Source organism: Alosa sapidissima, chromosome 11 (genome assembly GCF_018492685.1).
Source record: "Alosa sapidissima isolate fAloSap1 chromosome 11, fAloSap1.pri, whole genome shotgun sequence".
NCBI lineage: Eukaryota > Metazoa > Chordata > Actinopteri > Clupeiformes > Clupeidae > Alosa > Alosa sapidissima.
Window position 1 is genome coordinate 25,483,427 of NC_055967.1, and position 26,704 is coordinate 25,510,130.

Below are 26,704 nucleotides of genomic sequence, written 5' to 3' on the forward strand. Positions count from 1 at the left end.
GGCGAGTCATGCCCTTGAGCTGGAACCTTAGAAGATGGAATGTTTCATTTCAATGAAGTTCACTGTGCCACTGGACTGCTGAATGAAAGCATGGTCCTGTGTTAAGCCAGTGGTGGGTGTGAACTGAACACGGCGAGAGTGCTGCTGCATACACCAGCACGCTCACCAGCAGCGCCAGAGGAGCTGATGAGTAACAAAGCAGAATCCCCTCCTCTTCTCGAGCTTCACGATTCGGGACTAGAGCGCGTTAATGTGAGTCTATTTTTTCCTCACGCTTTGACAGCAATACGTAGACCTGGGGCAACAACGGAGAAAGACCCAAATAAGTGTGGAATGTGACAGAGTAGCCTACGCGTGGTCACATTAAGTAGGTTACTCAAGAACGGCGTCTGTATTTCAAGCGGACAAGGAGCAAGAGCCGAACAATCTTGACCTGAGGTGACAAAAGCTCATAAAGACGGCAGCGAGGCTCGAGCGCAATCCTTTGGAGTGCGAGGGGGAAAACAAAAACACAGCAAATGGCCTAATATCTGCTCAACGTCAGAAGTTGGTCTGCCACACTGGTTCGCTGGTACTCCTTTGGGGTGCCCTCTACCCATTTACCTGGAGTACAACAAAGGAAATAAGATGCGTTGGGATAGGACATTGAAATCAAATTATTCACAGCACGTGCATTTATGTAGGACATGTGTTCGTTCCGCTATTACTTACATGTACATAAAACGTCCTCTGGAAATGTCAAGCATTACATTACCCAACGCACTGGTGCCGTGATGGCTTAGCTGTCATCGTAGCAGCAACGTTTTGAATTGCTACAGGGTACTTTACTCTGCAAATCAATGTAATGGCAGTGAACTCTGTCAGTCAAAGTGGTGCATCAGGCACCACTCACGAGAGTAGCTCCAAGGCACCACATCGCAATGGATATATGAAAACATGTGTCGTCTCGCTTCGTCAGGACCCTGAATGTGGATTGTGGGAGAGGCTTGTTCTCTATAAAATATGGACTTCCCAAAAGCTCCGCTCTGTGGTGTCTGTGGGGTCGCTTTCGGTTTTTCTCGCTCTGGTTATTAAATGTGTTGACTGGGAGACTGAACCTGGTAGTGACAGACCGTCTGCGTCCTTCATTCATTTTCTATCCAGCTGCGCGGGGGAGCTATTGCTAACTTTGTGGCATGTTATCTCGCCCTTTTTTACCCTTGCATGTGCCTTCTTCTGGGTCGGGCTGTATCTAATCCGGTGTGGGATATGCATTAAAACTTATCTCTTCCTTCTCACCGTGTGCCACTTGGGCGAAGCCGCGGCGCGCTGCTTGTTTGACGGGGCGAATGGTCAGACGTTCTCCCTTGCGTCTGCCGTGGTGGTGCTCGCCTGCTTGGCAAGCAGCGCACTCATGGTTCTTAGACTCAAACAGGGGGTCTCCATCATCATTTTCATCAGCGTCCTCAGGACTATTTCACTTATATCTCTGAACAAAGTACGTGGAGCCTGGAGACCTTACTTGGCATACCTGGTCGGAGTGCTTGGAATCTTACTAGCGAGGTATGCTGACAAGGTATTTCCGAAAGAAGGGATTCACAGGGAGGGTTGTACCTCCGTGACTGGGTCGAAGGAAGAGGTCCCTGTATTTAAAAGGCGAAGGAGGTCCAGCTCTGTAATATCCTCAGACATGGCACACAGTCAGTCCAACAGCAAGTCACACAGGAGGACTTCATTGCCATGCTTACAAAGAGACCAGGTAAGGAATCGTTTTTCACCCTGTCCCATCCAGCGGTGGGCAGCATGGCCAGTAATGTTCGAGAATTGTTTAGTACTTTTGAACATGTTGGGACATTTTTGGCATTGTACTAGGCAGATTTCAGAAAACAACACAACCATGAGCAATGAAAGTAATTGTACTAAATATCCTATTACAAATAACAGACATTTTATTAGGAATTACAGTTATTGATCCGGTCTGGTAGTTCTAATATTTAATGTCTTATAATTGGTAGCATAACACATGCAAATGTATCATTATTTTGTGCAACATTTGGACATTTTTAAATTAAATAGCAATTTAAAAAAATATGATTATTCCAGTGGGAATCAGATAGATCTGAATTCTTTTCAGATTCAGAGTTTCAGATTCAGAGTTATTATAAGCTTAACTGTTATGCATTTCCAAGGTAGGAACATAAGCTATAATTTCTTCAAAGTTTGCTTTTGCCCCTCAGATTTCTTGTCCTGCTGGACAGAGAATATGATTAAATGATAGCCCATTTTATTTAAGTTTATGCAATATGTTTACACATATTGCACAGACATAATCAAATCTTTGCAATTGTACAAACCTTTGCTCTTTGCGTCTATGTGTCTAGGCTCTTCTCAGTCAGTGTGAGTCACTTTTAATACTACTGTGATGAAAATATGTGAGTAATGTCCATATTGATTTTTATTGCTGGCTATTACATTATACGAAGAGGTCATTTTGCCTGGGTGATGCATCGGCCATAAACAGTATGTGCAAACATATGATTTCTTATTCACCAAGTAATTTGTATGGGAAGCCCAATTTAGCTCTCATGACAGATGCCAGACATACTGTAGTGCACTGGTAGTGCACATTAAAGACAACTGTCACCTTCTTGTCAATGCATCTCTTGTTTTTCTCTTGATAATGGATGCAGGGGGGTATCTGTTGTTACATGCACACTGCCAATTCTTAGACACATAGAGGGCCTTAAACAACATATAGCTGTGTGACAATTTATGTTTGTTTAATGATCACCAGCAATTAATGTGATGCCAGAGCCAGTGATTGCTGTCCATGGGCTCTGTGTATGAACAGCTGGCACTGGAGGCGGCCTCTGGAAACCATGATGGCTCTGCTGCTCGAAGCCCAGAGCATTTGAACACTTCTGTTGAGAACCACAGGGCCAGGGGGTTACTGCACTTTTCTGATTTAAAGGCTGGGTCGGCGGTGTGGATTTACGACTCTGCTAGTGGAAAAGTCGGTGACTATGGTGAGCACTTCAACGAGAAACAGATTTTCTGTCGGATCAAAAGCTCTCATTGATAGCTCCGCCGCTCCGCGGTGGTTAACCTGTGCGGATGCTGTGTCCTCAGAAAACAAACTTCAGCTTTCAGAGTGCACCGGGATGACGCAGGCGTTTAACTTACAGCACACTGAACCCTCCATGCTGTTCTCTTGTGTGATATATGACATATGTTAGTGCCTGGCATGTCTGTAAATCTAGTTTTATCAGGTGAGTGTATCTTTAGTAAATCATTCACAGAGAAAGAGGACCGTGATAGATTCTTTTGAAGGGAGAGTTAGTGGAAGACAGTTTTGGATATAGTTGATAGCTGCCAAACCCTGGCTGATAGAGAAACAGCTCAATAACAGCTGAGGTGTATGTTTTCCTTGTGGCAATGCTTTTATTTAACTGAAATCGATATTTTTAAGAGCTACTGATTTGAAGTGTACTTTCAAGATATCAGTGAATGGCACCTCAAGCAATCATTACTGCTATATTCTTTTGAGATATGTTTTCCATCAAAACATAGTTGCATTCCCATATTGTTTGATTTAGTTCAATCTATTTAATGCATTGATTGGTTTTACATACAGGATACAGGACATTTGCAAGATGAAGAAACAGAAATGATAAGATTAAGATCTGACAACATTTATAAAATACTAAATTCACTGTCTGCAGTTGTTTGAATTTGCGGTGTATATTTATTTTTTTCTTTTTGTATATTATGTACAAACCTGAGGGGAATCGGCTGAGCCATTCAGCATATGTATTCATAGTATACCTGAAGTACTAGCACTGGGTGAGCCCTCTAGTGACTCATTTGCAGAACCACAGGCCCTTTGTTTTGAGCACCGTAACCCTGTTATGATAGTATGGCTGTCAGTAGCAGGAGTTCCCCAGTCCCAGTCCCCTAAACCCCTGATCTCTTTCTTCTGGATGCCTCTTGATTTCCGGCATGGGAGTCAATCAGCACATCGAGGGCAGAAGCTATTTTGTGTGCTGTGTGCATGCACGGATGCAGGGCACATGGCGCGCATGTGGTGCCGCAGTCTTGTGTGGTCTAGCTGTGGTACTGAGTCAATAGGCCCCTGGTGATCTGTGGTAGTCATCTCCCCCTCCCCAGACACACGCACGCACACACTCACACACACACACACACACACACACATCTGACATCGGTCTCTTCCCCTCGATGAGCATAAAGAAGTGTGAACAGTGCATTCTGCCATCACTATGGCCTACAAAAAGTCCGGATGGCGCTTTAGTTGAATATGTTTTTCCTTGACCATTTTTGAGACGTGACATCAGTTTGTTAGTGTAATGATAACCAGTGCTCCAGGAATGCTACACTGTGTCAGTTCTGGAAGGAAGTATGGCCCACACTCCCAGATAAGCTGTGGTATGCTGGTAAAAATGTACAGTGTTGCGCTTAGTGTTGACGTTGTCAACTGGCCTTTGCTAATGTCCTTGTTTATTTCATGGAGAGGTCCCCTTCAGTTTGCCACTCCTCAGATCAAAACAGTTTATTTGAAAAAATAAATACAGAAAGGAGAAGCTGAATTGCTCTGTATCTCCAGCCCCCATCCTGTCCTTCAGCACTCAGTGGAAAAAACAAAACACTTTTATCGTCTCCTATGTGTATCCCTTGTCTCAAGCAGACCGTTTTTCCTTCGGAGGGGTTGTGTTTGATAAACACACACTGCTCTCTGTATGTGGTTCCACACGGCCTGCCAGTGTCTGTTGGCTCTCCAGGCAGCACAGCTTCACAATAAAAGGTCGTCAGCAAGACATCAGCACATTAGAAGATGTCAGTATCCATTGACATGATGCAATTGAGTGCGGGCTTTTTGGCGTGTACCTCATTTGCTGAGATAATGGAAGGTGACAGGCTGATCTTTTATATTCCAGTCAGAAAGATTTAACTGGGAGAAGAAATTTTGCTCTTTTGGGCTGGTCCATACAGCTTGTGAAGGAATTGTGAGGAAGGATTCCCTTACATGCTTGAGGAGTGTTAAAAGAGGCATTTTTTTGCTCTCTTGTGCGGTGTTGCATCAGAATAAAAAAGCCTCTTTGTCTGCCGGCCTCTCCCAGATCAGTGGAACATGTGGAGAACAACTTGTTTTTCTTATTATTATTACGTGTTTGGAAAGCATCCCCATTGTTTTCAGTTTGTTTTTAGTTACCCTGAATTTTAAGATGCAAATTTGTTCGTCTCGAAAAGTTGTAATAAAAGTCAGCTTTTTGTGGGGCAATAGAGCATTGTAGCGTTTCTTTTCATAACCGGAGGGTATGAGCCTGGAAAGGGGAGAAGGAAGCTCCGCTGGACTGTCGCTTTCCACGAGAGTCCTCTTCTTCCCTCTTCCTGTCTGGTGCGTCACTGCCACCACTCTGGTCTGGCCACCGCGGGGGCTGGACTGTGGCCTCCATCTGACACCAACACTAATATTATCCCAGCCAAGGGAGGAAATTCTTTGAAAACGTCAGACGATAAAGATATTTTAAACCCACGATAATGACTTCCTCCAGCGAGGGCTCTCCAAACGCAATCACAGGCACCAGTTTTGGAAACGATCCATTGTTGTGTTTTTTTAAGCACCCCTGATTTTCTCTCTTTCCTTGGGATCGGGGCTTGTGGTGGGGGATGGGGGGGGGGGGGGGGGGTGGTCTGTCGACCTGTCCACCGAATTTGTTTGTGTTTGGAATGTAAAGTGTCATGGGAAGTGATTTTTTTGGAATGGCCCAACCCGACGCTCTCCTTTTGGGGCTTGGGTCAGACTCAATCCAAAGCATGTGGCATCTGGTGATGGAGGCTGAATGGACGCTGAAGTAGACCCTTGGCGATTAGACGCCCCGCCATCATGTCAGTAAACCCAATCGGCCCATGGAGCTGTCGCTGAGGGTGGGGGCTGGGGGTGAGTGGGGTGGGGATCGGGACAAATAGTAGAAAGTAGGTCATTTGAGGTTTTGTTTGGTGGCCAGGGATAAAACAACAAAAAAAACAGCCACACTTGTTTCACAGAATGTGGGGAGAGCATTTGGATCTCTTTGGATCTTAGTAATGTACTTTTCTGCTGTATCCACATGCCTGCTGTTACACATACACATTAACACTCACATACATGTAAACACTCCCTCGTATGTGCACGCGCACACACACACACACACACACACACGCGCGCACACACAGCTGCCTACTGTAAATGACAGCTCAACATCAGCTTCCCTCCTCAATGCCAGCAGAAGGAATTCATTAATGATTCCCATTCCTCATAATGGAGATTTCTAGATATTCCAGCACCTTCACCACAAAATAGAACCATTATTGCTGCTAATTTAAGCATTTTGTAAGACGAAAATAGTACCCATGTCAAAATAACACCCCAATAGCTCGTCACTGCCATGGAAGTTTGAAGCAGTTCAACAAACATAGAACTAATGGTAACACTTAAACGCAGAATTCATAAAACATTATAAACACATTTATACATTTTTAAATAAAGTATTCATAATCATGCTTTATAGCATCTGACATAAGACTATTTATAAGTAGACATGCCTGTACACATAAAGTGTTCTGAATTTGTTGTATAAGCCCTACATAACTATTTTTATGAAAGAGCATTTTGGTGAATAAACAACATTTAATATATGGCTAAGATGTCCACTGTGGCATTATCAAGAGGTAGAAGAAGCTACGTTATATACTCATGTTCAAAGTCAAAGTCAGCTTTATTGTCAATTTCTTCACATGTTCCAGACATACAAAGAGATCGAAATTACGTTTCTCTCTATCCCACGGTGAAGACAAGACATATTTTACCAATTTAAGTCCACAGACAAACATAACATTCAAGTAAACAAAAAAGTAAGTAAATAAGAGGGCACATATAATAATGAAAAAAAATAAGAGCAGCAAAATTTGGTTTAAATTGTGCATAGACAGTCAATAAAATGCTAGTGCAAAGTCAGGCCAATAAAAGGCTTGGGTAGTTCTGTTTGACCTAAGTAAGAAAGAAAGTGACATAGTGGTGCAAGTTATGTAAGAGCAGCAGATGTGTTGTGTTTTCAGGACAACAACAAGTTGTAAAGTGTACAAGTGTGCAAGTGTGCAAGTGGAGTAGTGCACGCGGCCATTGTGGGTCCAATGTCCAGGATGTTATGTAGCTGAGGGTGGAGGGGGGAGAGGAGGGAGAGAGTTCAGCATCCTTACAGCTTGGTGTATGAAGCTGTTGGTGAGTCTGGTAGTGCGGGAGCGCAGGCTTCTGTACCTCTTCCCAGAGGGCAGTAGATCGAACAGATTGTGAGCGGGGTGACTTGCATCACTCACAATTTTGGTCGCCTTGCGGGTGAGGTGGGTGGTGTAAATGTCCTTCAGGGAGGGGAGTGAAGCACCAATAATCCTTCCAGCTGTGTTCACTATGCGCTGCAGGGCTTTCCTGTTGTATTCAGTGCAGCTTCCGCCCCACACAGCGATACAGCTGGAGAGGATGCTCTCAATGGTGCCTCGGTAGAATGTGGTCATGATGGCTGGTGGAGCACTTGCTCGCCTGAGTTTCCGCAGGAAGTACAGGCGGCGCTGAGCTCTCTTCGCCAGTGATGCAGTGTTGGTGGTCCAGGAGAGGTCTTCGCTGATGTGCACCCCCAGGAATTTGGTGCTGCTCGCTCTCTCCACCACAGCACCGTCGATGGTCAGTGGCAGGTGTTGGGTGTGACCTCTCCGGAAGTCAACAACAATCTCTTTGGTCTTGCTGACGTTCAGCAGGAGGTTGTTGTCCCTGCACCACGTGGTCAGATGGTCGACCTCCAACCTGTATTGGGTCTCGTCGCCCTTGGTGATGAGACCCACCAGAGTTGTGTCGTCAGCAAATTTCACTATGTGATTGTTGCTGTAGGTTGCAGTGCAGTCATGCGTCAGCAGGGTGAAGAGCAGCGGACTGAGCACGCAGCCTTGGGGGGCCCCTGAAATGGCTGATGCTTTAATGCCAAGTAATGCTTTACGAGTGCAGTTATTATGTAGTTATATAGTTATATAGCTATAAAAGAGAGATGGAGAGATGGACAGGCAAGCGCTATCCACTGGCTAGCCCACGGTAAGCCCTGCTCTTGTCAGTTGCGTAGCTCAGCGACTCATCATCCTACGCTGTAAACACTCAGGCGTTGTCTTGTCTCTCTCCTAACAACACACTGTACTCAGCCGCACGAGTGCCAGTCAAAGTATCCGCTCCCTGAGAGAAATCGCTCCTCTCCGTGCAAGACGTTTTCAAACGGAGAGATGTGTGTTGTAGTGACGTTGAGGGCTAGGACACTGCAGTCCCTTCACTTGGTTATGAATAGGCCCTTAGATGCGTCTCATGTGTGTAGGGCTTGCCTTCCATGTTGACGGCAGATTTAAGCGATTAATGCCTTTCAAGTACCCCAGCTTCCACAAGCACAAGAAGTGATAACATTTACCATGCTGAAAAGGTGAACACACTGTTCATGTCACTGGGAGTGTGTGTGTGTTTATGTGTTAAAAGTATTTACAAAAGTATGTGTGTGTGCACAGCTCTCTCTCCCTGTATGTGTGTGTGTGTGTGTGTGTGTGTGTGTGTGTGTGTGTGTGTGTGTGTGTGTGTTTGTGTGTGTGTGAGAGAGAGAGAGAGAGAGAAAGAGAGTGTAATTAAGACACAGAGGATAGACACAGAGGATAGGTTATAGACACTGTGTGTGTGTGTGTGTGTGTATGTGTATGTGTGTGTGTGTGTGTGTGTGTGTGTGTGTGTGTGTGTGTGTGTGTGTGTGTGTGTGTGCAGCTTTGGACTCGTCTGCACATGTGTCATTCTCTCTGACGTAAATTAACCCCCAGAGAGATGCTCTTTCAGAACATTTGTACAGCGCCGTGAGAGCACACATTTGCGCTCAGATCACATGGCGCTGTTTCGTCCTGTCACCTGTACCGTTCATCCCAAATGACATTTGTGCTGACACACGAATCCCTCCGCCGTCACAACCTCAGGACATAATATCCTTTCAGGAGTTATGGGCCGTGGGCTTGCCATGTCCTGCTGAGAACGGGGATCATAGTCCCTGTGTGATTGTGAAATACTGACTCTGTCTGATGTTTCACTGAGCACTACAGCTGTCTGTATCTCTCTAGGTATTGCACTATAAAACTAAAACAGGAACCAAATGTCTTCAGTTAGATTAAATGACAACAAGTCTCGCAACTTAGTTTTACTTGGAGCACTTAGAGACTAGATATAACTCCAGCGTTCCTGGACGTGGATTAATCCTAATCCCAGACTAGAAGAGAACTTGAATGAAGATCTAGACTGAAACACATTTTTTAGTCTAGGATTCGGATCAATCCATGGAAGCCAGCCTGTGGAGTCTCTGTGGTTTCGTTTGCTGGGCCAACGCTTAAATGCAGTTGACAGCCTCTGTGTTGGTGTCCATATACGAATACATACAGAGTCATATTGCCAGCTGAGAGCGAGACAAACAGCATCTAGTGAATGTTTGAGCGTCATGAGCGTCTGTGGGAGTCCAGTAAGGGGTGTAATGGTGTGGAATGTGTATGCGCAGCTGGAAACTGACACGGGCTTGTGGGATCGCGCTGGCTTGGAACTTCACTCGGCTGGCTCTCTGGCCCACTCTAAACAGCCCCTGGCCTGAAGGGACCCACCTGCAGTGGGACCAGGTGTTGAGCTTAGCATGAGGGATGAATAGTGTGTTATTCTCTTTCTATCTCTCTCTTTCTCTTTCCTCTCTCTCCCTCTCTCTCATGCTCCCTCACTCTCTCTTTCCTCTCTCTCTCTCACTCCCTCCCTCACTCTCTCTCCCTCTCTCTCGCTCTCACTCCCTCCCTCACTCTCTCTTTCTCTCTCTCTCTTCTCTCTCTCACTCCCTCTCCCTTTTATTTATTTTTGTGTGTTGTGCTTTTTTTAATCATTTTGGTCATCATTGATTGATTGAAGTTTTGTGCTGTTGTGCAACGCAATAAAGTACAATTCAAATCTCACTCCCTCTCTCTGTTTTTTCTGTGCTCTGTCTTTCTCTTTCTTTTTGTTTATTTTCCTCCATCATTTCCTTCATACTCATCATTGTGGTGTGTTTGTTCACTTCTCTTTGACTTCTACTTTTTCTATTGATGTGTTTCTGTGTTTAGTTTGTGTTTGTCTGCCTTCTCCGCTTTAAATAAAGCCTATGCATCTAAGAACATGTTTCAAATCAATGAAGAGAGGTAGTCCCTCTTTAGAGGTAACTGTTTCATTAGGGAAGGCTGTAGTTGCTTTGGGTGCATTGTCTTTTTTGACTCTCTCTCTCTCTCTCTCTCTCTCTCTCTCTATGTGAGACAAGGGTTATTAGACAAGGCCACTCCTGTGAACTAGAGACCTATATGTGAACTAGAGACCTACAGTATATGTGAATGGAAATTATTAGCCAGTGGATCTAATGCCAACAGCCTACGGCAGATGAATGTTACAGTATGTGCTGTTGTGCTATGTGCTTCTGTCCTTACATATTATAATAACTTGGTCTTTGTCCTATTTTGTGGTATGTCATGTTAATCTCTAGCTAACTCTAGCTTTACCTGTTTCTAGTATTAGCAGTAGTTGTAGTTGTCGTAATGTTAGTAGCATTAGTATAGTAACAACCAGTCTGCTACTATTAATATGACTCTTTTATTTTCTCAATGGCGTGTTTTTAGTTAATTTAACTGTCCCATGAATTTCAAATGTGATGTTTGTCATTCAATGATTTTGCACATCAAGAAAGTATTGTTTTGTTTTATGGCAAACTGCAAAAGTTGTTACGATTTGTGTGAACTGCATTTCTCATCTTAAAGATTATTATGTCACCAACGTAGTGAAACAATAAAGCTGAGCTGTAAGTGTAGTTTCCGCTGCTGCTGCTATTACTATGACTCTTACTTTTATTTTCTCAATGTCATGTGTTTAGAGCTCTCCCTGTGAAGCTGAGGAGAAGGCCCTTCCAAACCTGCACACACACACACACACACACACACACACACACACACACACACACACACACTTCCAAACCTGTCCTGGTAGTTCTCTGGCTATTGTCACGTTAGCCTCTCTGCACGTGTGAAGCCCCCATCCAACCCCCCTCGTCCCTGCCGTACAGACACCCTGTGTTCTCTCACACGCTCTGCTCCCATTTCAAATAAACATGTCCTACCAACGCTGACAACACGTGCAGAGAAATTACCAGAAAGGACACTCTGGTGAAATTGGTGGAATATTGTAACTTGAAAAAACACCTCAAAAGAATGTCAAAACATGGTATTTTCTGTTTGTCAGAAGTGCTCTTTCTGTTTTCTACTCGAATCCTCACATGACGACAACCACAGTGTTAGGTAGAGGTAAGCAGGGAGATTGGTCACTGTCGTTAATAAATGACCACAATTTGCACCAGCGTGATTTACTGCCATCCTACTCTGAGAGACTTAATCACATTGTCCCTGTTAACAAAATGAACTTGCGGCGGAAGAATGAGACCCAAACAGCTATGTTTGACTTTAGGTTAACAATGTTTTGTTTGGAGGGAGTTGTCTGAACAATTTACTTAAGGAAAATGGAACTCTCATATACCATATAGATTGTCAAGTTGTGAAATGGCATAAGGCACTGTGTGTGTGTATGTGTGTGAGTGAGTGAGTATGACAAGTTGTTTCTCAGCCTGCAGCTACTCTCCTCTGTATTAGCCCTTGAGAAGGTAGGGAAGGAGAGCTGAAAAACAAAGGCGCATTTTGAAAGCCAGGGCTCTTGCATATTGGGTAAGTGCTGGTGTAAATGCATAGCCTCCAGCTGGTAGCGTTTATGACTTTCATTAATGTTCTCGGTTCTCTCCACAATTGCCCGTAGCCCAAATGCGTAATTCTACTAATTGCTTGAAGCTGCTGGCTCCTGGAGAGAGACAGAGAGAGAGAGAGAGAAAGAGAGAGAGAGAGAGAGCAATGTACAGTACATGCCGAGTGAGGCTGCCATGCCAACACGCACACAGTCCCGAGGTCCCGTCGTTTACCCCTTTGCCCTGGCTCCAAGGGCGGAGGGATACAAGCTATTAGGCAATATGTGTGCAAATTCCCCTCTACCTCTCTCTCTCTCTCTCTCTCTCTCTCTCTCTCTCTCTCTTTCTCTTAGCTCACGGCTGGACGGAGCTCTAACTTGTCTGATGTCTTACGGCTGTCCTCGGGGTGCCTTTGGTGTGGTCACCCTGCCGTTACAAAGTTTACAGAGTGCCGTGGGGGGCGGAATCGATGGGGCCCGGTGCTTCCTCCTGGCCAGAGGTGAAGTCACCTGGTGACGCACGCCTGCCGGGGACTGTCCTGCCCCATGTCTTATTGATTTCTCAGCGCACACTTCCTCTTGTGTTGCCTAGAAACAGGTTGCAGCAGAGTGGACTTCTCTCTCTCTCTCTCCCCTTCTCTCTCCCTCTCTCTCTCTCTCTGTGTGTACCTTTCTTGTAGCGTACTTGCACTACTAGTTTCTACTATGCCACGATCAATCATGTTGAATGGCAGGCTGGCATGTGCTTGTGGGTGGCCAGCTGGCCTGGTCTTGGCGTGGAGAGAAAAGACTGAGTTCCAGGGGGAACAGTCCTCACACACACTTCAGAAAAATGTGGCGGAAACACAATGGGGGACTTGAAGTGTGAGATTGTGGTGGAGCTCATTTCATTCACTTGCATCTGATTACACATGTATCACCTTGGCAGAGCCATGAATGAGTATTATGTGTTTAGGGCTTGTGTGTGTGTGTGTGTGTGTGTGTGTGTGTGTGTGTGTGTGTGTGTGTGTGTGTGTGTGTTTGTGTATTTGTATATGGATGTGTGGGAGTGTTTGTGTCTGCATGTGTGTCTGGATAGTATCTGTGCATGAGCGTGTACCTATGTAATCATTAGGCTTCCGTGACAAATCCAGTCCAGTATCTTTATCTGAGCCTTGTAGCCTCATTGACCCGACAGACTGCAGTGAGGAGCAGAACTGTGCAGACCTCTAAGGCTTCATCCCACACCTCTGTGCTGCCTTTGTTGCAGCGGCCCCTGTAGTTCTTAACACATTCTTTGCTTGCACTTTTGTTCTTTGCCCTGCCACTGTAAAATAGAAGCGTATCAGAGTTCGCTACAGTTTTGCATGCCTTTTTGTTTCCTCGCTGTTTTTCATTGCTTCTCTGGGGGACCAGAGTGAACTTTTGTGATTTCTGTTCAAATTACTTCATGTGTAGTGCGCTCATAACTGCTCGGTCATGGTTTGTTAGCGCGAGGCAAAAAAGAAAGTCTCTAGTCAGCTGTTGTTGCTTTCCCTCTGAAGTCCTGCAAGAAAAGCCAGATTTCTGCAAGAGGGACTTTTACTCCTGAGCGTGTCAGGAGGCTCGAGCCTCCAAGGACCTGAAAGCCGTGAGCTGCCTTGTGGTTGGCTGCACTCCACCATCACAGGACCAAGCCGGCTTTGTTACTGTTAGACCAATTTAAGGGTATAATCGGCAATATGGCTATTACACAGTGTTCTTGCTTTGACTGATATTTAGATCATTCTTTTTATTTGGTTTTAGCATCATATTCAATTTAATTTTTTTTCTTGTTATTTGTCTGTTATTTGTTGTTGTATGATTGTGTAAAAGAGCTCAATGTTCAATGTCAGTCTTCCCTGAATAAACCATATTTTATGATGATACTGTGAAAGGTGAGATTCTTACTGTGGAGTTCCGTAGAACTTTGACCCTTTACCCAATGTGCCGACGTGCCACTGCAGAAACGCTGCACTTAGCTCTCAGCCCCGGGCCCCAAGCCTTACGCAACAGTCCAGCTCCACGACTCCAGCCGCAGAGCCAAATGGCAGCACATCCACAGACTTGAATGACACCTCTGAATGAACCTCCAGACCTGAAAATCATTACGTTTCATTCAATGGGGGTCACTAGAGTTTGGACAGGTGTCTGGAGGTACGATTGACTCGGAGTGATGGCTCTGTCCCACAAAGCTTGTGTGAGTACTGCCGGTGTGCTTCTCTGAAATGGCCTGGAGTGGGGTGCCATGCGAGCCGAGTTCCGTGCCACGACACCATCTGCTTTTATTCGCAGCAGGCCGCCGACAGACGCCTGTCTGGACAGTGTGGACACCCCATGCCGCTGTTCCCATTAAAACATTATGTAAACCGGATTTAGAGGAGACAACCAGAGAAGCAGTTTCTTGGCCAAGTTCACCTCTTGCACTCTGGTCATGGCAGGCAGTGGCGGTATCATAACGTCCCCTGCCGTCAGTCGGAGTGGCCAGCTCTTACGTAAGGCTGTTATCGGCCATTGGATGGGGCTTGACCTCATAGGTCTGGCTTTTCAAAAGGCTGTGACTGGTTGGACTAAAGGCAACTATCCATACCACAATGATACCTCCCTTCAACTCTAAAGTCTGCAGAAAACAAAGGAAAATAAATTAAAATGTGTAATACAAAAGATTTCTTCGCATGGGAAAAATAGCATACTTCATTCTTTCTGGCCTTTGCATGGTATTATACAAGGGATAAGGGAAGTGGCATCTGAATATGTTTGATTGCTATTCCTTTTTTGACTCAAACTAGGGTTCCTCAATTATGACAAAAATCATAATCATGATTATTTTGGACAGTATTGAGATCATGATTATTTAACATGACTCAGTGATTATTTTGGACTGTATTGAGATCATGATTATTTAACACAATTACTCAATGTTTTTGCTGTATTTATTGCTCAGCACAAAACTAAAGCATTGTTGCAAAGCAGAATGCAGCAAAATAATTGTTATTATTTGATGATGTTTTCATAATCGTCGAAAGCCATAATTGACGATTAATTGTTTAATTTGATTAATTGCCCAGCCCTTACTTGAACCGTACTCACAGACTTCCTTGTACCATTATCATCATAACAGAAATCCTGTTAGTATTTAAAACACCTACTCTTGAAATGAATGCTTATGACATGTTCCTGCTCATCTACGCTTTTAACTGCCTGACCCGGCAAACCGGTGCGGAGATCAATGGGCAGAGGAGGAAGTTGGCTTCCCCAAGCTCACGGGAGAACAGGGCCTGCTTTGCCTCAAACTCTCCCTGTCCTTCCCGTTCCACCACCCCCAAGGCCACGCAAGTGATTCATGGGCCAGAACAGTAAGCACAAACCTTTTAGCTCCTCTCGGCCCTGCCTGTTGGTCAGGAACACCATGCAGGAGACTCCTTGAGCGGCTCGCTGGTGACTCGCTGGTGAAGGATTGGAGGAAAACAGTGTGGTGATGATACCACCGCCAACCTCGTGCCCCCCCCCCCCACCCCAAAACACACACACACACACACACACATACACACACACACTTCCAAAGGCGTGTCACACAGAGTTCATTTAAATCTCCTTTTGTGTGACAGAGGATGTCTCGGTATGGAGGGCTTGTTTAATGAATGGCCTTTTTTGGTGTGCTCCAGAGTGTTTACTATGTAGCTGGGTTCCTCTCTGTTACCTTTTGTGGCATAGCTGTACTTCCAGGCCCGCTCCAGACTGAGGAGAGCCCAAAACATTTACCCTGCTCTCCCATTTAGAGGAGGGAGGTGGACTGCCACACTCGAGTTTCGCAGTGATGCTGGACATTCGTCTTTCTCAGTGTTTATGCAAACAGTCTGCTGGTGGTCTGTGCTCATGTTCTGTTGTGGTCTCCCTGGACACCACGCAGGTTATCGGGAGATCTGCATTGGTGTCCGCCCACACTTTAAACATTTGTTTATTGGGGTTCACTCCATTATAATTCCATTTGATTTCCTTTGATTGACTTTAGATAGTATATTGACCTCAATGCACGACTTGAAATGCCACTTAACTAACACAAATGGCTTTTTTTTGATGGGGGCTTTCTTTTTAATCGCTTAGAAGAAATTCAAATCAGACACACGCTTGATTGAGCTTTTCTAGCGGTCACCGAGGTCGACTAGAAATGAATAATTTCTCTGTGTTTATTTTCTGCCTGAGCTGGCTCACTGCTTCATTTTGGAATGGCAAAGATCGGCGTGTTCGCCCTGCTGTCAGAAATGGATTCCGCTGCTGCTGCTGCTGCTTCGGTGGCCTCATCTGCCTGGGCAGTGACGTCAAAAGGGTGGGCAGTGGACAGAAGGGTGTGCAGTGGACAGGCCTTTTGTGCGATGAGCTCATTATTTCAGAAATGTCAGCCCTAATGAAGATTAGTCACATTCACGAATTGACTCCATTTAGTGATGCCGAGCACTCAGGGGTCTGTGGAGGGGTTAGGGAGAGGGGGGTGCTTGGGATCCCGTCACAAAACATTAGCCGGCGCACATCCCACCTCTCCGCTGACAAACTCTCAACTCCACTTGCCCTCCGCTCTCCTCCCCTGTCCTCTTCTTTCCTCCCCTTCTCTCTACTCTCCTCTCTTCTCCTCTCCTCTCCTCTCTTCTCCTCTCCTTTCCTCTCTTCTCCTCTCCTCTCCTCTCCTGTCCTCTCCTCCCCTGTCCTCTTCTTTCCTCCCCTTCTCTCTACTCTCTTCTCCTCTCCTCTCCTCCCTTCCCCTCTCCTCTCTTCTCCCCCCCCCCCCCCCCTCCTCTCCCCGCCGTGGCGGTGGCTGTGCATGCTCGGTGTCACCTGATTTCATCCTTAGTTCAGCATTCGGCTCATGTCCAGGGACCGCAGATGGGCTGCCCATTCAAAAACGCCAGACCACTAAAGAGCGCTCAGAGAGAGAGAGAGAAACAGAAATGGAGAGAGAAAAAGTGTGCTCAGCCCATCCAAACAACACTGCAACACTCAGGGGCTTTCACACACAAACACACCCACACACAGGAGCACGCACACAAACACACACACACACACACACACGCACACAGACACACACACACACATACACACAAATACACACACAAATACGGGAGCGTGCACATACACACACACACATACACACACACACATTAGGGTTGCAAAGGGGCGGAAAATTTTAAGATGGGGAATTTTGGAAATATTCCAAATTAGAAACTTTCATGGAATTAAAGGAAATTATGGGAATTAATGGGAATTTACGGGAATTAACTGGGAATTTTTGGTAACTCCTACTGTTTCATATACAGACATTAACATTTTGTTTCGTAATAAGCAATATGATTTGTTTGTTCGTATTTTCGCTTAGCTTAGCATACAAAGCTTGCTACCATGCTAGCGGGAATCCCATTCTCTGCCTATGGTTTACTAGCATGCTAAGCTAGCAACACTGAAACCACTGAACTGCCCAAGATACACCACGCCACTCAACAACAAAATCCAATTGGTTGGAACATTGACTGACAATCAGTTTGTTCAGTTAGAATTCCAGAAAATGATAAAACAAATAAAAATATAATGACAACATACCACCCCAACCAAACCTTATAGATTATGTAAATTATATATAAGTTGTCAAGCTTAATCAGACAGATTAATCGTCCCATTACAGTTTATGCAAAATGACGTACACCCATTTGAATGAAGACTCTGTTTGCAAACTTCCACCAGTTATTCCCACATGAGATGACATTTTCACTGGGAATTTATTTTCCCCATGCACATGAACGCATCATAGGTTTCCTTTATGTCTAGTAGCCTATGCTGATTGCTGTGTGCATGGGATTGACGTATGTGCAGGGTAGAAATTTGACTGAAATTGCATTAAATCAGGTTGTTTTAACTAATATTATGCTGCAAGATGGGGTTTTGTCCACTACATTTAAGTTCCCTGTTATAGACTAACTGCCATATTAAAAATTCCCAGTTTATTCCCATTAATTCCCGTTTATTCCTGTTAATTCCCATGGAAAGTTTCCAACTTTGAAAATTCCCGAAAGTTTGCAACCCTAACACACATACAGTACACACAAACACACACACAAATACAGAAGCGTGCACACAAACACACACATGCACACACACGCACACGCACGCACACACACACACACACACACACACACAAACACGGGAGCGTGCACAGAAACACACACACATACGCACACACACACATACACACAAACGCACACACACACAAATACGGGAGCGTACACACGCACCCGCACACGCACGCGCACACACAAACACAAACACGGGAGCGTGCACATACTGTACACACACACACACACACGCACACACACACATGCAAACACACGCACACACACACGCAAACACACGCATACAGCACACACACACACACACACACACACACACACACACACACAGCCACACAACTGTGGCCATTGCTTGCCGCCTGTGATGTTGGGTCTTGATGCATTAGACCCTCATTCAAACTGTCCAGTGGCAGCATGTAAAGATTGATTCAGTGGCGCGCCATGGAAAGGTCAGCAGGCTTGTTTGGAGTGCGAGTCGGGTTTCCATCAGTCGGGCAGCGCGCGTGTGAGGCCCGGGCCAAGCTACACAAACAGCGTCTGTGAGATCCGGGCTGGCCCTGATACTACCATTAGCCACTTCACTCCACCCCACCCCCCCACGCGTTGCTCACCCAAACCCAGGCCATCAACATCCCTCAGTCACAGTTCAGCTCGCGCCTCCGTGCACCCTCTCCTCACTGACCTCTCCGCTCGTGACCGAACCCCCCCACCCCACACACACATGCGTTGCTCACCCAAACCCCAGGTCATCAACGCCCCTCAGTCACGTTACTTCTTCTTCACCTGCGCTTCCTCTTCTTCAGCCGTACTCACAGAGCTTCCTGTTGTTTGTACTGTACAGTGGTTTTGCGTCTGTGTAATAGTTAAGCATCTGTTAATGGGAGATTGATGACAGAGAACACCTCGATGTAAACTACTGTGCAACTAGACAGGAGGAACAAACGGTTCACAGAACAATCAGGATCTAGATCACAGATCTACTAGAACTGAACTTGCTGTCAAAAATTAACACAACAAAAAATAATACCACAACTGGTATGAATATAAATATAGAAATGTGGATTATGAGACAGAAAGAAAGAGCGAGAAAGAGAATGACACGAGAGAGAGAGAGAGAGAGAGAGAGAGAGAGAGAGAGAGAGAGAGAGAGAGAGAGAGAGAGATGCATTGGTCTTTAATTTAATGTGCCTGTAGCCCTTGGGTCTCAGATAGCCCCCCTGTCTTTCTGTCATCGTCACTCTGAGTCACTCTCGCTCTCTCTCATTCCCTCTCTCTCTCATCCTTTTTCTCTCTCTCTCTCATCCTTCCTTTCTCTTTCTCTTTCATTCTCACTTTCTCTCATTCCCTTGCTCTCTCATTCTCTCTCTTTCTCTCATTCTCTTTCTTTATTTCTTTCTCATTCTCAGTTTCTCTCAGTCCCTCTCTCTCTCATTCTGTCTCATTCTCCCTATCTGTTCTCTCTCTTTCTCTGTCATTCTCTTTAATTATCAGTTTCTCTCATTCCCTCTCTCTCTCATTCTCTCTCTTTCTCTCTCTCATGCTGTCTCATTCTCTCTCTTTCTCCCTCCATGACCTGCACATATCCACAGTCTGTACTTTCACAGTCAGACAGCCTTTGCATTTGAAAAAAGACAAAGGTTACGTATGAGTACGTTATGCAGTATTTTCCCTATGTCTGGTGCTGACTGATTCATTGTCATGTTCATCTAAGATGTATGCTGTTGGTGAAAGGCATCTTGTTTTCCCAGATAACCATAAAAAGATAGATAACCAGATAACCATACCCGTGTCAGTGTGTGTGTGTGTGTGTGCGCGCGCGCGTATGTGTCTGTATGTTGACATAAGAGAGGAAAAAGCCAGTTCTTCTGCACACAGGTGTGTGTGTGTGTGTGTGTGTGTGTGTGAATCAGGTGAAGTGGCGAGGAGGGTACCCGCCTCAGATCGGAAGCATTGAATTCACCGTAGCTGTCATCCTCCGGAAACTCTCCCCATGCTGGGGCATTAGGAGCACACACTGGTGACATTAGAGAGCAGTGCATGGGGGCATTAGGAGCACACACTGGTGGCATTAGAGAGCAGTGCCCCATGCTGGGGGCATTATGAGCACACACTGGTGGCATTAGAGAGCAGTGCCCCATGCTGGGGCATTAGGAGCACACACTGGTGGCATTAGAGAGGTGCCCCTGAGCCAGGAAGGCGCTGGAGAAGCTGGCCTGGAGCAGTGTGCAGTCTCCACACCATAGCAAAACATCCTCATGGTTTGGAGAGTGGTTATTGGAATGCAACCCCTCTCCCCGCAATTGAGAGTCAGTCAGAGAAGGCATATTTTGTGTGTATGTGTGTGTGTGTGTGTACAGTTATATTTGTGTCTGTGTGCTTGTGTGAGTACACTTGTGTTTGCATTTGTGTGTGTGAGTTTGTGCAGCAGTGTGTTTGTGCGTGTTTGTGTCTATGTGTGCATGTTTGCGCATTTGCATGTGTGAGTGTGTGTGTGTGTGTGTGTGTTTGCGTCTGCCGTGTGTGTGTGTGTGTGTGTGTGTGTGTGGACTTGCGCAGCTGTATTCCATTAAGATGTTTATGCTGCCGTGTCTGACGGGGCAGGGTTGACCGCTCTTTGGAGAAGCCAAGCGCTCTCAGCGAGCCCCTTGTTCCGGCCCAAACGGGAGAGGCTGCCCGCTCCGTTCCTCTCCTCTCCTCTCTTCTCCTCCTCTCTTCTCCTCCTCTCCTCTCCACCTCTCCTCTCCTCTCTTCTCCTCCTCCCTTTTCCTTCCCTCTCCTCTTATCTCCTCTTATCTCCTCCTTTCCTCTCCTCCTTTCCTCTCCTCCTTTCCTCTCTTCTCCTCTTCTCTGCTCCTCCTCTCCTCTCCGCCTCTCCTCTCCTCTCCTCTCTTCTCCTCTCTTCTCCCCAGCCTCATGACCAGCTCCCAAACCAGACAAATAACAAAGACCATGAACCCAAACAGAAGCTACTGCAAACACTAGCAGCAGCGTCACACCTGTGTTTTTCAAGCATGGTCCATAATCCAATTCACACTTTACAGGCTGAGTTGCCTCATGCATTCATAGAAAGGTGAGAGAAACCTGAAATGTGTGTATACTATATGTGTGTGCTTACAGTACATACTCCTATCTATCTATCTATCTATCTATCTCTATCTATCTATCTATCTATCTATCTATATAATATAATATAATATATATATATATATGTATGTGTGTGTGTGTGTGTGTGTGTCTGTGTCTGTGAATGTGTGTGTGTGCGCTTACATATGTGTGTGTGTGTGTGTGTGTGTGTGTGTGTGTGTGTGTGTGCATGTGCTTACATATGTGTGTGTGTGTGCATGTGCTTACATCTGTGTGTGTGTCTGTGTGTGTGTGTGTGTGTGTGTGTGTGTGTGTGTGTGTGTGTGTGTGTGTGTGTGTGTGTGTGTGTGTGTGCGTTCTTGTGAAACAGCGCGTTGCTCTCCTAGCCCTGCCAGTGAGCGGACAGAATAAGCAAACCCAACATGAGGGAAAGGTATGCCTCATAAATGAATCTGTTTTCCCCCGGGATCAAGAACATAATGTCTTTTTCTTTTTCCCTGAGGTTGCCCGGCCCCTTGTCTCTCTCTGGCTGCTCTTTTCCCTTGCTGTTCCATGTTTCCATAATGATGGAGGGCTGGAGTGAGTAGAGCAGGCGGAGGTAATGCCGGTCTGCAGGGGAAGTGTTTCATACCTTGTGAACTCGCTACAAAAGTGACTCGAGAGGTCACTGACAGCTATATAAATTAACACATTGTGTCTTTAAATCTATGTTTTGTCATTTATCAGTTGTTTTATCTAAAATGACTTACAGTATTGTGTGTAGCTGTATATTTTTATTGGTATACTGTGTGTGTGTTCCATGGGTATAAATCCCATGACCTTGATGTTGTTAGCACCTTAGCACCTACAGATCTGCTAGTTGAGCATACTGTCTTGTATGACATGCCATCGTGCAGAGGCCATGGCAAGGCAGGTGTGCTAGCTGAGCTCCAGGAGCCTGTCTTGTATGACATGCCATCGTGCAGAGGCCCTAGCAGTGCACTCCAGCTTGTTAATGGAACAGAGTAATTGCACTGTGTCCCATTTGTTTAGCTTTGCATACATAATATGGCAGGGCCGCTTAGAGCATGTTAGTGCGATGTAGGTTAATTAGGAAGCAATGTCCCGATGACGCGCGAGGAGCTGTTGATTGATGTTATGGGGCATTACTTTCTAACCTGTCTTGGTGCTACTCCTGGCCTGGTCAGGGGCAAAGCTTGCTTATGCTCACTCTGTTGCTTTAGCTATTTATTTATAATTAACGTGAAAGTCATTAAGCTAAGAGTCCACTGGCCGTCCTTGTGCAGATGTGTGATGTAATACTGAAACAGTCACACGCAAGTAGACACGCACACACATGCATGCACCACCATTAATCTACATAAAAGCCATATCATAATTGTTATTTAATGGCACCCTTTACATCACTACCAATCACCAGATGGCGAAGCCCTGGGAATCCTTCTGAATACACTTACAAAAGAGTTATGGTGAGCGGTTAACCTTAAGGCAGGGATCACACTGGCCAGCGGCAAGCGGCAAGCGGCAGGTTTCCTATTGTTCTCTATCACTGTTTCCCACACAATTGAATTCTATTTGTGGGTTTGCAGAATGAACTTGAATGCAACAGTTTTTTTTTACAAATTAGCGCAGTGTGGTTGCGCAGTGTGGTTATGATTCTAACCAGATTTAAGCACAATTTAGTACAACCTGGAAAATCATTGTGTGGTGGTCAATGTTGATATTGTGGTGGGCCGCCACAAATAAGTCAATGTATGGGAAACAATGTCTATGGTTCGGAACAGTGGCAGCGCTAGCGTAACGCTAGCATTGAACAAGCTGAGCATTGAACTTGGTTCAGTCCAACACGAGAGTATTCAATTGTCAGTTTAGGCAAACCGTCTCTGTTACTTAGGAACAAGATAGAACTTATTATGGTCTGAGCGTTACGTTACGCTTACCGCTGCCGTTACGTTATTTACAGGGTGATCCCTGCCTAAAGCAGGGGTGTTGTTTTGAACATTCTTACAAAGAACTCCGTTCCACAACAATTTAAGGTCCTAAAATTACATGTTGAATTGAACCCAGATATTCTTTAGAACTTTAATTTTCCAACATTCTGGTCACACTGGTGGTGTGACAGCACCTATTAAAGGAGACCATCTGAAGGTGCATCCTCCAGGTAAAGGATAATCAAATGAACCCTCTCTCAGTCAGGACAAGTCTTTTGAGTTCCAGGAAGCTCGTTTTAACCATGCTGGTATGCATGTGTGTGCCCTGCTGAATGCATGTGTATCCCTCTTCGCTCCAAGTGGAGCAAGCCCAGCAGCAGCTTGGAAATGTATCTTTCAACACCAGAATGTTGAACCCAGGGAACAAGTGGTTAACAAGCAAGTCAGTCAAGATAAAAGCTGTTATACACAAGCATGAAATCACAACAAGCTACGTTTACACAGTTTTACGAGCTAATGTACGAACCAATATTCAAACACAGTCATGCTATTCATGACATTTAGTAATGTCCATAAAGAAAGACACCAGCAGTGTTCTTTATGACTGTTGACATCAGCAAATGTATTTACCGTAAAACTCCAAATAATAGCCCGGGCTTTTATTTTCCCAAATCGCCAAACTGCACCAGCTAGTATTAGAGACAGGCGTCTATATGAGACAGGCCTTTAATTCCCTTTACACAAAACTTTTCCTCTGCAAAGATGGAAAATATTATCGAATTAATTATTTCAAACACACTGAATGTCTACCTATATGACTAGGCTATCTGATGACAATTAAGGATCATCATTCATTTAGTGTTGAGATGTTGTTCATTGAGTGAGATACAGTAAGATCCAAATAGCGGGGATAGCCAGAACAGATAAAACACGTTTTAATTAAACGTAATCTACAAAGAGATCGTATCACACTGAAAGCTCATATTTTGTCACTAGCAAATAGCCTATATCGGTCCTTTGTCAAATACAGTTGCATTATCAGCCCTGACCAAAACGGTTCAGGAAGAATTATTTATGCAAAAGTGGAACGTGCTTAATGTTTCATTCTCCCTCCTTTTCGGCACGAATGAAACAGCATGAGAGAGCATGAACCATATTGTTTCTCCCGTTTTGTATTTGCCAAATTTGACAACAGTCTACATTCAAATCATAGCCTACTCCAGGCTCGCGGGAACATATTTTTGACCAGGGGTGCTGAATAACAAAATAATCATGGATGTCCGACGATTTCTCCCCCAGCATATGATTTGAATTTAGACAGCTAAATAGGCCATTTCACCGCCGTGTATGAGTAGGTCTAAGAGTGAGCCGTGGGCAGGCAGCCACATTCCACTGCAACTATGCGCAGCATTTGCCACTCCGACGCATCAATAAAAACTGTGCGCGCACACACCAGTCTCATAGAAGCGCACTTGCCTTTATATCATTAACCTATTTCGGTAGGTTATATAGCCAGAGAATGTCTGTAGACGGGCTCTGATATAGCCTAGTCTAAGGTAAATTCCTTTTCTGACTTCGTTCTCTTTATCGCAATGGCATTTAGAATAAAGAATAGCGTTCGCGAACCGTTCTGGTTTTGTTACCAGCATAAAAACAAGCTTACCAACGCGCCATACTTAAGCCTAAATCACACCCAAGATTCGCAACGAGATGAGCAGCAACTTGATGCAACATTCCAAAACCTTGCAACTGTGACCAGACATGTGAATGCTTTGCGACGGCTTGTAACGACGTGCAACATCTAATTCACACTGCTGTAACCTCCTTTCTGTAACGGTTTCGTGTCATTGCGAATCTTTAAACAGACGATCTGACGGGTTTTAGAAGATTAAATATAACCCGAAACTAAAAAACAGACCAGGCCTCTACTGGAGACCGGCCTTTAACCCAAACCTGTAGCCACGCCAGGCGTTTAAAAGAGACAGGCGTCTCTTAGGGACTCGGCGATTATTTGAAGTTTTACGGTATGCTTATGTCATGACAGGATTTTGTACATGGGTCTCACTTATTCACCATCTTATTAACTTGACCATTTTCACAGTTACGTAAAGTATGTGATGGCCAACCACCTGGACATTTCTCATCCTGACAGTGTTGTAGGGACATTCTCTTCTCATGTAGGTCACAGCGTTTACAGTAAATACAGTAGCCTGCTGCTCACAGCAAGCAAGGTCTCCGAGTAATCACGCCGAGGCTCCACGTAATCACGCCGAGAAATTAATCGCTGGGGTCATGTGACCAAGTGATGGGACGGGCGTTCGATCGGCGCTTGTTGTTGTCAATGGGCTCTGTATTTCCTCTAGTGACACGGGAATCAATTTTCACTCCTATCCCATCCCGAGCCCACACAAATACTCCCGTCATATCCCGATCACGTGACTGCCCCTCCAAAAAAATCCTGTCCTGCAAAATCCCGAGAGAAAGGCTCCCGAATCCCGTCCCACTCCCGTTTCGTTCCCTATGTTGTCTAAAGCATTGGTTCCCAAAGGGTTGGTCGTAGGAGATTTTATTTGGGTCGCCAGCATAGTGACAATTTATGTTGTGTAATAGGCCTAGCTTATACCTTATATAGCTTACCTTCTGTGCACATTTATTAGAACACCGCCAGAACGTGGATATCACTCGCAAAATGAAACAATATATCTGTCGGGCGCCTACCATGGACCCCACAGTTGCAAAATGCAAGGGACATGAATCAGTTTATATTTGCACGAACAATAACAGACATCAGCTCTTCAACATGGCCCATTAAAATCTAGAAAGTATCATTTTAAATCGTAAAAAAACCCTGCTGTCAACAATAGGCTAAAGCAGACATCCATAGACCGGACATGAGGCTTATTTGCGTCATAGGCTACAGAGAGTTTCAATTGTAGATAGGCCTCTTTAAAGTTAATAGCAGTCTCCTCACATTCCATCTTATTTCGGATTCTAAAACTCACAAAAGTGCATTGGTGTAGTCGCTGACGCTGATTGATTGGCGGCTTGTGAACAGGGCAGCTGCTTTGTATTGCTCTGATAGGCTACTCTGCGGCTAGCAGTAGCCAATCAACAAACGTATTGTGAGTTGTAAGTGGTTCTCTTTTCTAGAAATGCCTTGCAATCTTTGGGGTGCACTCACCGCATGTTTTAATGTAATCTCCGGCTCCGTTCCCCTCCTGCCCACTCCTGTTGATTTCTGCCCGTCCCGTCCCTATCACGTTACCAACAGTGAAATTGACTCCCGTACCGCAGGACTCCCGCGGGAATACCGTGACCCGCGGGAGCCCCGAAAAATTGTCACCCTCTACTCTGTATGGCTGAACGATCTCGGGACAGACCTTATTGGAGGGACAAACTTTGTTTACTCTCCACAGCCTGTGCACACTCTTATCTGCCAGGCAACATTTCTGAAGTCGCCTCAAGCATGCGGAGAAGGCTGTTAGCAGCAGAGCTGTGGGCAGAGAGGGCTGCTCGGCCGCATGTGGGGGCCATTGTTATGAGGTCCTCTGATGTCATGGAAAGCCATGCGGCACGTGTTCCTGCTTCTTCATTCGTATTCCTCCCTTCTCAGCTGGGATGATATTGATGCATTCTTATGCAGTGTGGGAAGGACCCAAAATAGAAAGCACTTTGCTCTTCAGTGGTGTTAGTTACGACCCTCTGGTGGCTTGGCAACTGTCACATTTATTCACATTTGTGCTTTCAAAACAGCAAACAAA

The 26,704-nt window shown here is 45.3% G+C and overlaps 1 protein-coding gene across 1 annotated transcript in view; it reads left to right on the forward strand.

Moving 5' to 3' along the window:
- The first annotated feature begins 594 nt into the window (after positions 1-594).
- The window catches only part of LOC121724304 (cGMP-inhibited 3',5'-cyclic phosphodiesterase A-like), a 93,311-nt gene continuing 67,201 nt past the window's right edge, over positions 595-26,704 (forward strand). Inside the window, exon 1 of the mRNA XM_042110758.1 lies at positions 595-1,738. Within this exon, the coding sequence (XP_041966692.1) occupies positions 845-1,738 (894 nt within the window). The 5' untranslated portion in view covers positions 595-844. The remainder of the gene's footprint in view (positions 1,739-26,704) is intronic.